The sequence below is a fragment of the Musa acuminata genome, chromosome BXJ1-7 (genome assembly GCF_036884655.1).
Source record: "Musa acuminata AAA Group cultivar baxijiao chromosome BXJ1-7, Cavendish_Baxijiao_AAA, whole genome shotgun sequence".
NCBI lineage: Eukaryota > Viridiplantae > Streptophyta > Magnoliopsida > Zingiberales > Musaceae > Musa > Musa acuminata.
This window is the reverse complement of record NC_088333.1, coordinates 35540683-35558390: the sequence shown is the minus strand read 5'-3', so window position 1 is coordinate 35558390 and position 17708 is coordinate 35540683. Positions and strand designations below refer to the sequence as shown.

Sequence of the window (17708 nt, the reverse complement as noted above, 5' to 3'; positions counted from 1 at the left end):
ACGGTTCTGACACTCGATAAAAGAATCTCAACTTTTCTCTGTCTCCTGTGTTTGAAGTCTCTGATATCAAATTCTTTGGATCCTCTCCTTCATTTATAGGACTTATCTTGTGCACAAGGATCAGCAAATGTGGGTTCACTACAATGAATGATAATGCAAGATCATGCAACCCTTTAACAATAAGCTTTTGTTTTCTTCTCCCCAGATTCATCTCAACTTTGATCAAAGGCCACAGTTGCTACCTTCCCCTGCTAATCAAGTCAAGGTCAAACGCATACAAGAAGAGAGAGAGAGAGCTTAAGACATCAATTTGAAACCAGAACATAAAAAATTACCAGCACAGAGACATGTTATTATAGAACTAGTAGCAACTTTAATGAATCCCTCTTCCTCAAAGACACCGACCCTCAGCCTCTCTTCTTCTTCTTCTTCTTCCCGTTTCTTTTGTTGTCTTCCAATGGTATAAGAACCTGAGTGCAAGCTATCAAATCTCCTTCCGTTGGATTATAGGCATCCGTTTCAGTGTATAAAGTCTCAACCTGTAACGGCTGAGCACAACTCCAAGCCATGCCCCCCCACACCTACATCTCCGTCACACGGAAGCCCTTATCCCTCAAACCATTTCTAAGATCACCCGGAGCATCAATCTACAAGCTCCTCCTCCCCTCTCCTCTCCGTGCCGGCCGCTGCTTGCTTCCCTTTCTGGCCTTCTGGGCACTGCTCAGTATATCCCAGCTCCACCCCTCCCTCCCCATCTCCTGCTCTCCTCACCTCCACCATGTCAGGCTGAGCTGGAGGCCCCGACGGGGACCCGTAGACGAGTTCTGGAAATGGGCGCAGTCGGAGGTGCCGCAGCTCGTGCCGTGCACCAACTACAGCGAGCCGCACCGCCATGCGTCGATCTCGGGGAAGTACATGCTGGTGGTGGTCTCGGGAGGGCTGAACCAGCAGCGAAACCAGATCATCGACGCCGTGGTGGTCGCCAGGATCCTGGAGGCGGTGCTCGTCGTCCCGGTGTTTCAGGTCAACCAAGTTTGGGGTGACGACAGGTCCGTGCGTGGTCGGTTCTGCAGATTGGCTTCCCCTTGTCTGAGTTGACACGCACGAAGAGCTAATGCTTTGGGGATGCCTTTTGTAGCGCAGTGAATTTGGTGATATATTTGATGTTGAGCGTTTCAAGAAGACGTTGAAGGATGATGTGGTGGTGGTCTCGTCGTTGCCGGCGACGCACATAAGAAAACGGCGAGTTAGGGCGCCGTCGATGCCGTTCAATGCCGACGAGGGCTGGATTCGGAGTAATTACTCGAGCAAGGTGTGTCACCATTAACCCTTAGCAGAAGGTATTACTATTCTAAGTGAAGTAGAATACGAATGACTCGTTTAATTATATGATATGAGTTCCTTTTAGTCCTTTAATTTATTTTTTTTTTCTTCGAGAGGACTTGAAGACGAAGATGCTTAGATAATTAGCTATAAGTTTGTCCTTTTTTCACTCCTTGATCTGAGAAAAAGGTTTGACATTTGCAGCTATAAGATACTTATTGCATGTGTATCATTGCGCTTCATAATATATCTATCCGTGTGTACACTTATTATACATCTACGTATTCCATAACATGCAAAACCATATGCAAACACGTAATGCAATATAAATGAAATGAGTGTCTAACTTGCATTGCATCCATGACTGGTTTGTACAGCTTGACCGCGACACCGTCTTGCTTCTCCGAGCATTTGACTCCAGGCTCGCAAAGCATCTCAGTGTCGATCTACAAAAGCTTCGGTGCAAGGTGGTTTCATATCGTGGTCACTATAGCCACAGCGACATGACTCGAGTAATTGATCACTCGCTGTACCGTGCAGGTGGCTTTTGAGGCTTTAAGATTCAAGCCATGGATCGAGTCACTGGCGAATAGTTTTGTTGAGAGAATGGAGGAAGAAGGACCCTTCTTGGCCTTGCACCTTCGTCTAGAGAAGGATGTGTGGGTGAGGACAGGGTGTCACTCAGGATTGGGTATCGAAGCAGACCTTGCAATAGAAAGAATACGTTCTTCCAAACCTCATCTCCTGACTTCACGTTCCAAGCTCACTGCTCAAGAGCGTTCTCATGCAGGTCTTTGCCCCCTGAACGCCAATGAGATATCCAGGTCAACTTCAAGACTACTTGTCATTTGTTCTCATTCATATCCATCATGTTAACGGATCCATCCATTCTAAGTTTAATGTTTTTGTCTTTGTTCAGGTTGCTCAAAGGACTTGGTGCACCAAGAAATATAAGAATTTACTGGGCTGGTGGTGAGCCATTTGGAGGAGTAAAAGCATTGCAACCACTCGAGTCTCAGTACCCAAACTTGTTCAACAAATGGGACCTCGCAAATCCTCAAGAACTAGATGGAATTAAGGATAAACCATCCATTATGGCAGCACTAGATTACATTGTTTGTCTCAGAAGTAGAGTGTTCTTGGCAAGCCATGGGGGGAATATGGCACGTTCGTTACAGGTTGGTCTTGTCTCTCAGTGGTGTCTAATGCTTAATATTACTGCTATAAATATTTCCTTTTGATTTTGATAGGGGCATCGAACTTTCATTGGCAGCGGAAAGAACATTAAGCCAAAGAAGAAGTTATTAGTGCAGTTATTCCTTGATGGGAGCTTAACTGATGCAGAGATGAGGAATCGGATACAGCATATACATAGAGAATCTACTGATCTATCATCGATCATGAAAAATCAATCTAAGATCGATGTGATTGCGTTTCCTACACCATATTGCATGTGTAGTGGAGGAAGGAGTAGTAATGTCTCGGCTTCCAATTAGCTTTTCGATCTCATATCCATTAGTTTTTTGTATGGCTTGAATATATGGTTATATAAATATACAAGTAAAATTGTAAAGTGGCTCTTTTACTGAGGTATTTGTTGACTTCGTGTCAATGACCTTTTTGTGTTCTTAAGTTGATGCAGTGTGTTTCTTATTAATCTAATCTAGCCAACATATTGTTCAGATTTAGACTACTCAAATGAAGAAACAAATTAGAACTAGTAGAAGAAAATATTATCCATTTAGTCAGAATAAATTATATATATTTTTTATTTGTATGAATTTAATTTTAAGTATTATGGAACTTAATTTAATTGATTCAATCCGTATTATCCTTGAATTAATTGAATCCGGCCGAGTCGAACCGGACCTCCTCGACCGGCTGGTTTAACAGCTTGCAAGAAACCGCCCGTAGGTGACTCTTCCCCTGCCCTATTTAACGAAAACCACGGAGCGTCCCGATTGAGCAGCGCGCGACTCCTCAATTCAAGGAGCTCGTGAACACATGGCGATTTCCGGGAGCGCCTCTGCTTACGTCGGCGCGAGGATTAAGGTGGAGGAGGAAGTAGTCCGGAGGGTTAAGGTGGAGGAGGAACTAGATGCGGAAGAATTCGGTGATGGCGATAATAACAACAACCATTACAAATACCAACCACAACCAGAGGAGGAGGAGGAGGAGAGAGGGCCGGCGGAGAGGATCGATAGCTTAGCTGCGGAGAAGGCCTCGGAGCAGCTGCTGATGACTCGGCCTTGGAAGCGGCGCCGCGCTGTCGGGCGGTTAGGCCCAAAACCCTTGCTGTCTCAGAACAGGCACAGGTTGAGCCGCCTCTTGGACCGCCTCGCTAGGGCGCACAGCTGGAAGGAAGCCAGCGGCACCTTGAGCGCCCTCTTGAAGGGGACACCTCGTGCCAGCACCCTGTTGGAGGATCGGAGGAACTTCTTGGTGAGCGTTGCACAGAAGTCGATCTGCTGTCTGTGGTACTGCTCTTTGCATGATGCACTGGACGCGTTTGTTGGCAGGTCGCAATGGAGATTCAGAGACGTCTTGGAGGAAAGGGGGGCAATTACCAGACCAAGATCAAAAAGATGTACGAGGTTTGGATGAGTAAGCTCGTGTGGACGAAAAAGTGCTCCAAGAAGGTATCAGCTATCCGTCAGTGAGATTTTTGCACTTTCGGTTTCTTAGGGAATTCATTGAGGAACATAAACATGTTTGATGCCATCATAGTGGTTAATTTGTTTGGAATATATCTCGTCTGGCTGATGTATATTAGAAGGCTCGTCACGAACAAAATAATTATGAAAGCTGAATGGTCGAGTTCCACCTGGATTTGTGCTGTGTCGAGCTTTATAATTGAGCTGATCTTTTGCTTTCCATGTACCGGCTTTACTCTTTTAACTTCTGGCCTTGAAAGTAAATCTGGTCCTTTGAAATTCAAAAGTATTTGGTGTTAGTCTTACTTTTGTTTATCATATAATGTTTATAGTTTGTCAATTTTCTTCCACAGTACCAGATTTAGATCCTCTTTCTTTGAAGTTTTTCATGTTTATGTTATCTTTTAACGCGCTGTCTTTGTTTCTTACAGCAATGGGTGTCTATCATCTACCAATCCGATGTTGTAAATTTATTATGCTATTATCATGATATATGCTATTCAATAATTACTTTTGCTATTTGACACGATTAAACCTTTAGTATGCTGCTTATGACATTTCTTCATTCTTAATAATTCCATAGCTCAATACTGATTGTGATTTTACTGCATAACAATAACTTGTATTTTTGTGGTTGATCTCTCTGTCTTCTTATTGTCGAACAGAGGTACTCCATCCAGCTGGAATTAGCTCTATTCTATCTTTCACATGGGAACATTGAAGAGGCATTCAATACTACAAAATTGTATGTATCTTCTCAGATATGATACACAATCTTTTACATCGAAACTATATTATCTAACTATCAACTAATTAACCTCTTTTTATGCATGCATTATAAGTTATGTTATCTATGACCAAGACATTGATTTTGTTGATGCTGTACTTTTCAAGAATGAAGCATCTTTTCTTTTGTCCTTTCTTGGCAATCAGTTTCTTGTTGTACTATATGACGAAGATATGATTATGTATTGATCAGAACATATTAGTTTCTATATGTGTATGCTTATATAGATTTATTATGATACAGAAATTTGATTAGTCCCATGTCATGTCTAATTACTTTGAATAGTATATGAGTTGCTACCAACTGAAAGAAAACCTTCTGAGTAACCTTAGTTGGGGCCTTGGCATATTTTGGCCCTTGACACACAATGTCAGAGCAACAACCACCTGCAGTATGTGGACCATGTCAGGATCTTAAAACACTGCAGAGGATGGCAACGATGTGGTGGGCTATAACATTCAGATGCTGGTGATTCATGTCTATGATATGTGTGTGGATCTGATGAGAATGTTAGAAATGTAGGCGGAGATTGTGATAGCCCAGTTTGAATAGTCCACATCAGTGTGCCTGATGATGGTGATTAGTGTATAGGCTGTTTTCGGCTGCAGGGGCAGCAGTTTCTCAGTAAAGTGTTGGGTTTGGTCCATGTGGGAGCTCGGATGATGACATTCATGAATAATCATATCTTAATGGTTGTTCTAAAGCTAGGGTTGTGTTATTGATTAGATTGGTCAGAGTTTAAGTGATAGTAAGTAGTGTTTTAAGTGTTTGGCTTAGATGGTAGTACCTAGTAGGCTAGTACCTATTCATCATATAACAGAACCACCATTGTATCTCATGTTTTAGAAATTCATAGCTTGAAAGGTGTATGTGCTGTTGTGACTCTATGCAGATTGGCATATGCCATATTGACTTAATATTGGTATAGTTCCTCATCATGCCAGTGTCTACCAATACAGTGATGGTCTGGCACAAAGCTCATGCTAGTTGGAGTGGAACATATGTTAATCCATGTAAGTCTATACGTACTGTGTTGGTGCTCCTTTGCTGTGAATTGAAAACCTTGTTGTGGCTATTTATCAAGGTGAAATAGAAGTACTTCTGTAGGCATTGTGGAGCAATGAAGGTCCTAAGTTATAGATCACAATAACTTGTCCATTAATTTATCCTATGATTTGATGTGAGTTGCAGCTTTCGGTAGCATTCAGTTTGTTGTGAAGTTCCTACCAGAAAATGCCACAGTCAAATTTAACAATAATTAATTTTAATTTTGTAGTTACTCCTTTTAACTGTTTTCATTGTATGTAAGAGTTCACACAATATTAAATAATCAACTATTTTCTTTCCCGTTGAGTTCATGGGAAAGGTGAATTCCAATAATTGGTTAACTTTTTTAATAGTTTGTTGGGTAAACAAATAAAAGGGTCTATCTTTTGTTTATATATTATTATCCTATTTCACTAAAATTATGTTTTTTTTCTTCAGTCTTGTTCAATATCATGATTCTGCAAGTGAACCAATTGTGAACCTGATCCATGGGTTAATACTGTATCACATGTGGTATTCTGGTCTCCCAGAAGGCATGAAAATAAAAGATTTTGACCTACAGATGGCATCAGAGGCTCTTGATGCAACCTCTTGTGATGGTTCTGAAGGACCTGAAATTTTTGCAAGTTCAAATGGGCATAATGCCATTAATACTGAAGATGCCAATTATTCTGCCAGAGTTGCTTCCCAAAGCTCAGTTGGCAATGAAAAAAAAAATTTTGACTTGAAAATTGAGGTGAAAAAAGAAATTGATGATGCTTTTCGAGCTTCTGAACTCCACCCAAGTGGATCTGAAATGAATGATGACCAACCTTTTAACCCTCGTCCACACTCCTTAAACTGTTCTATTTTTCTTGCACATGGTTAGTTCCTCTACACTCAGTTACAAGTTATGCTTCATTACTTGTCTTCTTTGTAGCTATAGATTAAGCTTGTATTTCCTTTTAAGTGGATGCATAATTTTTATTATGTTTACAATGGAATGATGACGTTTTTATATTTGAAAATTTATATTTCCCAATAACTAACAAGCTGAATTAAAAGTATACAATAAAGATTCATATGGATGTGATCAGCTCATTATTGTTGTTCCTGGGGCACATTTGGTCTTACCATTGATTCATTCAGAAGCAAGTTTATGGAATGGTCTTATTCTAAATCTTGGGTTGATCTTTCTTTTCCATATTTACTTCTGGGTTTGCAGTACGTAGGGTTCATTTTGAACTTGTTTAGGCATATATAAGACCACAATTTGTAGGATCTCATGGTTGATCCGGTTAATCACTAAGTATATGCGGTCTTTATTTAGGAGTGCTAGAGCACTTAAGCTGAAGGGTGTAATACATGACTGTGATTATTCTTTTTATCCTGTGATATTTTGGGTTATTCTTTCTTTTTTATCAGTTTAAGGGCCTTAATCGCATGTAACAAGCTGTCTTCTCTTCAGTTTTCTCTTTTTCGAAAACCTGGATAAGAAATGTCTGTTGTTTGAAGTTTGAACCTAACAGGGAAGGTCATTGTGTAGCCTCCATGTTGTTGTCTTCTTTCTTATAAGTTCAAATGGGCTGTGGTTGTTTTAGTTCAAGCAGGGCTGCAAAATGTGTGTGGCGCGAGAGCGTTTAACTAATGCATCCATGGGAATCTTATGAACTCACAGCCTACTGACTCTTTGACATTTGTAGTAAGAATAAAGATACAAGTTCCACTATATCATGCTTCTAAGGTTAGAAGCTATTAGTGATCAGACATTTTACTTACACCAAAAGGTTGCAGAAATTTATATAAATGAAATTTTGGCTTAGAGGGATTTCTCATCTAGTGATACACTAAAAGGGCGAACCAGTGCATGAATCACAACTCAAATCTTGGTCACCTTGGTCACAGAAGAGCAATCTTACATTGTACAATAGCTCACTTTCGATCTAATTGATGACCCACTACTGACCAGAATTGTGCCTAACTGCATAATGAAATGCATCTTAGTATTATAGTAATCCACAAATCATGAAAATATAGACATGTCATCAGTAGCTAAAATTATGAAAAGAACCTCCATCACAAGACTAGTTAGGTAACTCATATCCACTGTTTCATGAGAAGCATCTTGCAACTCAATCAGAACAAACTGATCAATGAATAATTTCTTTTTCTCAACTTTAATGGCAGATGTTGGGGCAACCATACTTAACCATGGAGCTTGCGCAGGTCATGTTAGATTAATCCAGTTGTAGTTTCATTTTACTAAACGAATGATGCAGGACTGGGAAGTGAGTAGACAGCTAAAGCTTGAGGTTTTAAACGAGAAATTGCACAAGAAACATGCAATCAGATCAAATTTTATCACCAGTGGCCTAGAGTGTAACATAAGTATGAGGAAAGAAAACATATGAGGAGCACATGAACTTAAACTATATAGGGTTTAAATATTGGCAAACATTCTTTATTGGCCACGAGATGAACTATATTTATGATATGACCACATTAAACTTTTATTGGCAATTTATTTTGCTTGAACATAGATTTCTACCTATGCTGATATGGTTGTTGCTTCCCATTGGCTTCATGCCATTGGTTGTGAGGTAAATTTCTTTTGCAAAACTTTTAAATGTATCACAGGATACTAATCTTTTTGAAGTTCTTGTTTAGTTCTATTTTGATATATTGACATGAATTTGTGCTAACTACAAGTTGCCTGTCTGGGCCTCAGAAGAAAAGGTTGTGGTCATGACTCACTGCAGTATTGTTTATGTTTGAAAGGATTGGAAAAATGTTTGCTGCCTGTACAATTGGATCATTTGACTGGGGATCTGGAGCATATTATATGCTCATACAGAAGGTTGGTCAATCAGTATTATAACGATGCAGTGAAACATTTGAGGCTTGCTCTTCACTCTACACCTCCATTATTGGCAGCCATACTGCCTCTTGTACAGGTATCTTGTTCAACATTATATTTGTGAGGACCAGCAGATAATTCTTTTTATATAAAATTGAACCATAATGTCTATTTCTCATGTATCGACAGTTGTTGCTAACTGACCTCAAGTATTTGGACATAAGTCAACATGTTTAATATTTCATGTTCTGTACTTTTGGTTCCTTTGATTATTAAACAAGGCAAAATAAGATTGTTTTAAACTATTTAAAAATAATAAGTACACAATTCTGTTACTACATCTAACTTCTGCCTGGATGTGATGTACCTACCACAAAAAAAGTATCAATCAATTCCATCTGGTATTTTAGCTTAATTATTGATTCATTAATCAATCTATGCCTTTAGCAAATTCATGAAAATATAAAATAAATTAAATTCTCGATTTCCATTTGTCATTATTAAATGAGGAAACGGTAAGAAGATTTTGTAGAATAAGAACTGATGGAGGTGCTTACAATCACAGTTTTAAATCTCGATACCAGATCCACAAGGATTCCTGGCTGTGTCAGTACGGATCAATTACATATTGGCATACTGACATAAGGTATGTTGGCATTTCGGTTGACACCAAGAAGGGGGTGGAGGAGAAGAAAAAGGGGAGGAAAGGTGGAGAATGAGAGTGGAGTAGGCAGAGGTGGAGAAGTTTTATTGGCTGGTGGCAATGAGTTACAGGTGGTGTGAGATGAATCAGTGGAGAGAGGATAGCTTCTAGAAATGGTTGTATTTGGATATCAGACTTGGTGTTGTTGGTCGTGATGTCATCTTGCTTATCCGAGCCTTCATATTACTACCCAGTTGCATTCATATGGTTGAATTGGTTGAGTTTTCTGATGTTAGCTAGAGGTGGGGTTTTTGCACGATTGACTATATATACAAGCTGCATAACTTTATGGAGTTTCCATAATGATGTCCGGTGGAGTAGTGATATGTGGCCTGCAAAGCAGCTACCATATTTTTCACTTGGATATGTAACAACAATTTTTAGCTATCAGGTCCCAGGAAGAATATCGAGGCCTAGGAACATGCTTCTAAAATTTTCCACTTCTTTTCCATTATTATAAATAAATCATATGCATTTAGTGGTTGAGTCAGCCCTTTATCATAGAGATCAAAATTTGTAAGAATTGTTGGTTTGCTAACTTAAAACACCAACTTTAATTTTCACTTGGCATAAGTTTGATTATTTAACTGCAAGATCCCTCTAGCACACCTTTACTTGAAAAGGGAACAGATTAAAGTCATCTTAAGATGATTGAGCATGTGAGATTTTCTAGAATGTGTTTTATCTTAGTGAGTTGTGAGAGTTCTTTTTTTTTTCTCATAGTCTATGCACTTTAAGGAATGCATGAAGATTGTTAAAATAAGTTTGTTACAGCAGTGAAGAAATTTCTTTTGACCTCATCTGATGGTCATCTGATTCAACTTTAGTACACCATCCAAACTAACGTTCTTTCAACAACAAGAACTTGATATACAGAAATTGTTAAGCCATCAAGTCCCTTTTCACCGACGTGGTCTTTAGATCTGTTCTTTTGTATGAAATGAACTTAATAGAGTGACACTTGTTATTGTCATTTTTAAGGAAGTAAATGTGTTCTGTAGGACAGCTGCATTCATCTTTAATATCATCTCTAGGATTCATTTTCATTACTTCTTTGCAATGAAATGAGAGTTTTTCCCTTAATTGACGTGCATGTATTTACAGTTGAGTGCTATTTAGGTTGGCTGTTCTGATTAAAGTATTACTTAGTAGCAGTATATTATTTTGTCAGCTTTGCATCCCAAGGAAGTGACGTTGCAGGAGTTGTGTTTCACTGTATTGATTCTGAATAGAATATGCTTCATAACAATTTGTTTCTCATTATCAAAATTATGTTGTCTCAAAACAGTGAACACAATTGTGCTGAACATGTCATCATTGAGTCAATTGTTCATGTCTGTTCTGTTTTGGTGTGCTTCACTAGCATTACTTAATAATTATTTACATATTTACTTGGACTAGCATTGTAAAAAGCATATTTAAATCAGGGTATCATTTTGGTCTTTTTTTGGATATGCTCACTCTAGCTGATATTTCTTTACTGCCAGCTACTTCTGCTTGGTGATCGTGTTGACGATGCATTAATGGAGCTGGAGAATTCTTGCCAGAATTTCAGCGGTGCACTTCCTTTCAGGTTTCTTCAGCTGAGTGATTTCGGGTGTTCTTTTTAGATCTTTACAATGCCCATTTATTAATATCTAGGGTCAAACTTTTACAGTAACATCGTTGTTCATCCTATAGACTAGTTCACTTAATTAGCTATATTTTTCACCAAGCCTACTAACAGCTCTTATGTATTTAGCATCAGTGATGGCAATAAGTAGCTGCAAAATCAGGGGGGAAAACTTCCTTTTTTTCTCTTCATTAATAAAGGCACAAGACACTACACATAACATTTGGAGCTACTTAATGTGCATAACTTTCTGGCAATGTTTAGTTTCCAAGTTACTCTGGTTTAAGGTAATTGTAATATTGTGAAATAGGATTCTTTTTCATTTTCTGTTTCTTAAACACCTAAGTTAGTGCAGCATCCAAACAAAAGATTTCTGTAGCCACGGTCTGTGCTTAGTGCTTTCACATCCTCTGGGGTTCATCATGCTAAATTTAACCAGTATGATTATCATATCATGGAACTGAGGATAATTGTTTCAAATTGTTGTCAATTTTTCTTTCAAAATTGTATGATAACACATTATAACTGAGAATGGAACAGAGGAGGAAATTAATCTTTTTTTTTCCAGTGGCTGTCGTTATATCTATTCAAGGATAATCTTTTTGCTTTCTTTCTTTCCACCGTCAACAATATCTCGAGGTGAATACTTCCATATTTGTTCAATGATATTGCCTTACCCATCTTCTATTCTCCTTTCTCACTCCATTTGTGTCTCTATCACTGTCTTTTATCTTCTATTCTTTTATGTAGTCTCCTTGTATATCTTTCTTTATTCTCCTGTCTTCATTTTACAATATCCTTGATAATAGTTAAATGGATTTTGACCTTGTTAATTTATTCATTTAATTCCTGCCTCCAATTTCTCTTAAGGCACTGGTGAATGGCTTCTTTTTGCATTTGTTTAAATCAAGGTCTGCCGTACCGTATCGTACCGGTGTTTTGACCCGGGTTCAGTACCGGTATGGTATGGTGTACCGAGATGCTACAGTGTTCGGTACACTGCTACAGAACTACTGTAGTAGTGGTACAGTGCGGACCGGTACCGGGCGGTCCATGTACTGCTGCCCTGTCGAACCGGTACGTACCGCCCATACCGGGCGGCACGGTTCGATACGGCAGACCTTGGTTTAAACTGTATACTCTTTTCTTATGAATCATCCTTCTTTGAACTTAAAAGATCTGCAACTTCTGCTAATGTTCTTTTATTTCTTATTTAGTTTTATTTGCCAAGGTAGATCTCTTTACCTAGTTTATGACTCTACTCTGTCCCATTTGGAAATTATCACAGCCGTCTCACTTTTTTATTTCCTTTGAATTATTGTTAAACTTTGTCATGGATTAAGGTCGATGTGTGCTTGGTTGGTTTTATGATTTTGAATGGATGTGATGATGTGGGTGGCCTTTTTATTTGACAAAGAATGTGAAAGATTGTCAACATTTATGGTGGGCCCAGTGTGGGACCTAGCCTGTTTTAGATTCATATGTAGGGCCTTATCTGGACCTAGAATCACGTGGGGCCTAGTTTAGATTTGTTTATGTTTCTTGTAGTTTAGTTTCAAATGAACATCTTATGATATTGTTCAGTTTGTTATTATAGTTGATTTTTTCATTCCTTTTGACTTTTTATAGGGCTTCCAGATTTTCTTACGGTGCTCTGTCTTTTTATTGATTATTCGTTTACTTCAGGTGCACTAATTGCTTGAAATTTTAATTTATCTTTTGTTTGTGTTAAACTTGCCATTTCTCCTTCAGATTGAGGGCTAGAATTTTGGAGGCTTTTCAGAGCAGTCAATTAACTGCTATTCATAGATGCTATGAGGATGCTTTGACAAGGGACCCTTCGTGTAACCTGTCACTTGAAAGGCTAATTAAAATGCATAGAAGTGGTATGGCCTAATCATAAGTATTATCTTTGATATGTGCTGAGTTTCATAGTTTACGTAAGTTGTAGCTACGTAGCTTTTCTTGCTGTCTTTTATGCCTTCTTGTATCGTTGTTGTTTTTCAAAATGACTAATTATTTTCCATTACTTTGAAATTGACATAAGATGTTGATATATTCTAGTAAGATTTTGCTTATATGCCAAAGTATGGACTTCCAGAGCAGCCTGCAAATAGGAAAAATATGTAAACCAGTCAGATATTTATGGAATTTTAAGTGACGAATTTGAAGTGAGGAAAAAGTGACAAAGTGGGAACCCTACAGGTCTCCCATTGAGATCTCACAATAATCGTAGCCATCGACAATGATGGCTTGCAGCATGTTGTAGCAATCATTGGAGCAAGTACCTGGAAGATGTGATGGGCTGCAATGGCGGAAGGAGGTGGTAGTAAAACAGAAGAGATGGCTAGATTGGTCAGTGCTATAGTATATCAAGTGTTTCTTACACTCATAATTGGGTTGTATATCTTTTTGTCTTGCTACGTACTTCTTCCCACATCTTATCATCCTCAATGACATGCAGTTGGAACGATAGCTGGCAGCAGTTGCTTCAAGGTTCCTATTACTCTTTTGTCCTCTTCTTGTCCTTCTTCGTCCATTATAGTAATCGATCAGTCTGAATCAGTTGATTTCAAGCTGAAATGATTGACTTATAATTTCTTGTGTTAAAATAGGTTATAATCTGTACCAACTAGATCTAATTGGAATTGCAAACCATGGTTTCTCCTTTTTTTCGTATTTCAGGTTTTTGTGCTTGGGAATTAATATAGGTTCCTACTGTCATAGCTTGTCCTTTTTACTTTATTGGTAAGACTTCCGAATGTAGGAAACTTCTGAGAGTTGTTTTTTCGTAGGATGAGCACAATTGCAGCAGAGAAGGTATTTATTTTTACCAATAAGTCACCTCAAAGGTGATGAAGTTTGTCCACCGTATGCCTAAATTTGCCTTGGCTAGACACCAACTTTGGAGCATCTGCATAGGTGTAAATATGCCTATGTCGATTTATATTGAGTCAAAGAGTGGCAATTTCTGTAGTGTTGCTTGCTTATGATGGTGGTATTTGTTTCTGGCTGGGGGGAAGTTGGTTTGCGTATAGGAGTTGGATGTCTTGAGTAACACATATAGGAAAATGTCGGAATGTTGTTTACTTGTGTTGGCTTTAATTTAGGAGATTAGTAGTGGCTATAGCAGGCCTACAGCTACTTATATCTGAATCTTGTTTAAGATGCAATAGAGCTTCACATCTCAAGGAGAAGAGGGAAGGGAGGCTGACAGGTAGGAGAATTTGGTCAGTTAGATGATAGGAATGAGTGGGTGAATGATGTGTGGGTCCAGGAGGAGGATCATCAAGGCAGACCCTGTAATTTTCTAAAATTTTTGTGACATATCAGGGAAGCTGGAAAGCAAAGGAAAACGAGGCAAGTCTTGAAAGAGGTGGGTATGGCTGGGTCTGACCTGTTGTAAGTTCATATTTACACATTTATGTGATGCACATTATTAAACTTTTACTGTTTGTGCATATTATTCATATACAAGAAATGTACATTTGGATATACTTTATATATGTCTACATGTTTGTATATAGTTTCCACATGTATTCACTTGTGTTTACACATATATGCATGTGTGTATTTGTCTGTGTTTGAAAATTTTTGAATTTTCTTGGTGCTGCTTCACTTTGTGGTGACATATGGGCGACAATTCCCAGACCTCCTAACAGATTAATGGATTGCTAACTAACTATATATTGAACAACTAGTTACTTCATTCTCCTTATGAATATATGTGCTGATTGCCCGGTTCTGAGTATTAAAAATGATTTGTTATGATATTAACTGATTGGTCTTATTGAATATCAGTATGTGGTGCAATGACAGTCAAGATGTTTTTAACCTACGCCGTTCTGTTTTCTCACTTCTTTTAGGTAATTATGATACTGTACCTCTCCTCGAGATGATAACTTTGCATCTGGATGCTACTGATGGGAGGTCTGGCGTATGGGAAGAGTTTGCTTCGTGCTTCCTCAAGATTCTTACTTCCTCGGTAGCCGATTATGAAGACCGTGTATCAGCAAATGGACAAGGAGGTTCAGCTGCTATCATATCTTCTAATAAAATTCCTAGAGTTTTTACCGAGGGTCAAGCAAGAGAATCATGGAAGGTTCGTTGTAGATGGTGGATAACACGCCACTTCAGCAAGAATGCTTATCTCCAAGATATGCAATACAGTAAGTTGTCCAATTAACTCCTAATCAATTTAGGTGTTTTTCTTCTCCTGTGAATGAACATACGAGTAAGAAACACAAAATTGGAGGGCTTATATACTTCTGGCGGTCCAGTTTTGTGGGAGTTGATTAATTTCGTAATCTGTAACCTGATTCGATTCCAGAATACAGAGAGAGATATCATGATTGTCAGAGGCAATCATGATAGCATGATTCGTAATCTGTAATCTTATTCCACCCTCCTGTTCCTTGATAGTTACTTCCACCTTCATGAAAAATAACAAAATGCCATTTACAGATGTATGGTGTGATGCATGTCCAGGATACACGTTTATATGTTTGTTGTTTTCCATTAGTGTTTTTTTTACTTTTGTAGCCATCTTTTCCAAGAGAGATGACCCTTTACCATCTAACAAAACACAACCTGGATCCTTCTAGGTTGCAGTCTAGTTGTAATTTTTGTATTATCCATGTTTCCTGTGCCATATCTAAGCATTCCATTGTTGCAACAGGTGACCGGAAACTCCTTGCCACTAAAGCAGCATGTGCATCTCATATTTATGGCCCAAATTTTGAGTACGTCAAAGCTGCTTTATGCAGCCTGACAAACGAGGTAAATATTGTTCAGGTCTCGTTCTTGCAAGCACACATGGAGAAATCTACGAGGTTACATGAAAATTTGACTGCACTTAGTACCTTGTAAGGAAGGATTTTATGCAGAATTTAATCCTTTGGGTGGGAAAAATCTCTATTGTGGTTTATTCTTTCTCAATGGAATTTGTAGCGTTTATAATTTGCTGCCGCAGCTATGTTCAATAGATGCCTGTGCTGACTATTCCTGTGGTTATTGTTACATTTGTCTTCCTGGATGACATGGATTGTGCATGTCAAAACATATGCTGTAGCATTAAGCTAAACGTTTATATACATGTCAACTGAATAATATTTCTAATAAAGTTTTCTATGATAATAAGATTGTTTCTCATCTTTTCTTTTACGTTATGACCAATTCTCGGGTCGGGATAAAAAGGTCAACTACAATTTAACTCAACTAAGGTTAAGCTTGTTTTAACATTTTCTGTTTTACAAAGATTTGCTTCTTCAAATTTTTGTTGCTTCCTTTCATTTAGTTCAGTATCAAATGCATCAACATAAGTGCTAGAGAGGCTTCACAATTAGGCATATGGGTTAGGATTATAGATGATAATATTTCATATGGGTTAGGATTATAGAAATTTTGACAATTATATAGTCATGACGATCAAGATGCCTTATAGTTAACCATTTGGTTCATGTGTCACCCACTATTCGAGACGCAACGGCACATACCTTTCCACATGTTAGACCAATACAAGATTGAACTTCCCCTTGTCATTGGTTTTTCATTTTAGAAATTTTTTGTGTTATTTTTTCAAAAATTTCACCTATTTTCTCTTTTTTTTTTAATTTCTACCAAAAGATAATACATCCGTGCAATGTTTTCTAACATCTGAGCGTATATAAATGTCCACAATATATGGAGAAAACTTGGTCTAGAAAAAAAAAATTCTAATATGCAATGCATTGTTTTTAAAGAAAAATAGAAAATAGTGCATCGCGGAGATGTACTATTCAAAATGATTTGAAAATTTTTAAAAAACTTTGAATAGATGGACATATGTCACTAGTTTCCTATTTTAGGGATTATTTTGATATTTTTCTAAATTTTTTAATATTTGAACAGTGATTTTTTTTTTCTCCTTTTTTAATTTATACTAAAATCCAATGGATCCATATAATATTTTTTGACATCTGAGCTTCTATATGGTCCACAATATATGGAGAAAATTTGGTTCAGAAAAATAATTTCCTAATATGCTTTTGGAATAAAAATAAAAATAATAATACATTGCATAGAAGCACTTGTTAAAATGATTTAAGATTTTTAGAAAAACTTTCAATACAACACAGATAGACAATATACCATTGGCTTTCTATTTTATTATTTTTTATTTTTTAGTATCACAAGGTTTTTTATTTTCTCCATATTTATTATATTTAGATAATGTTTGATTTAGTTATCAACACTAATTATTTTGGCTTTAAATAAGAATTAATCATGTCATCAAATGCTTATTAGCTTATTATGAAGAGTGTATATAGTGCATGAGGCTCTCCCCCCCCCCCCCGCATGTGCAAAAGGTCAATGTATATAGTTTTATCTTTAAATATTTAAAAAAATTGTTTTCATGACTCGATACCCTAGTTTCCCGGGTCATAAAGGAGCAATCTTACTATTCTGTAAGGCCCATCCTCTTATTAAATATTTATTATACATGTAGAAAATCTAAAGCCATAAGAATGTTGCTTTAAGCATAAATATATTTTTATTTATATTCTTTTAAAATTATCATTGATAATTTTTTAATTTCATTTTATAATTTCATATATTGGTAATCATGGAATAAGTAATTCTGATGACGAAGAGGGGTTGAAAAATAATTTCGATTGGATAATTTTAGAAAGAAGTCTTATGAATTATTTTCATCACTTCCTTATTGCACCTATTAAGCATAGTCAATGGTCTCGTTATCATCAAGG

At 37.5% G+C, this 17708-nt stretch overlaps 2 protein-coding genes across 2 annotated transcripts; both read left to right on the top strand.

The window, feature by feature from the left end:
• Positions 1–400: 400 nt before the first annotated feature.
• Positions 401–2895, top strand: LOC103992174 (O-fucosyltransferase 24). Its single transcript, XM_009411779.3, has 6 exons — positions 401–1049; positions 1144–1312; positions 1701–1790; positions 1864–2147; positions 2243–2501; positions 2574–2895. Exons 1-6 carry the CDS (start codon positions 568–570, stop codon positions 2817–2819), a joined length of 1530 nt encoding a protein of 509 aa, XP_009410054.2. The 5' UTR covers positions 401–567; the 3' UTR covers positions 2820–2895.
• Positions 2896–3281: 386 nt separating this feature from the next.
• Positions 3282–16125, top strand: LOC135679132 (uncharacterized). The gene is made up of 9 exons (XM_065192563.1): positions 3282–3765; positions 3843–3962; positions 4643–4722; positions 6250–6674; positions 8569–8744; positions 10838–10923; positions 12715–12848; positions 14829–15131; positions 15641–16125. Exons 1-9 carry the CDS (start codon positions 3328–3330, stop codon positions 15829–15831), a joined length of 1953 nt encoding a protein of 650 aa, XP_065048635.1. The 5' UTR covers positions 3282–3327; the 3' UTR covers positions 15832–16125.
• Positions 16126–17708: the final 1583 nt, after the last annotated feature.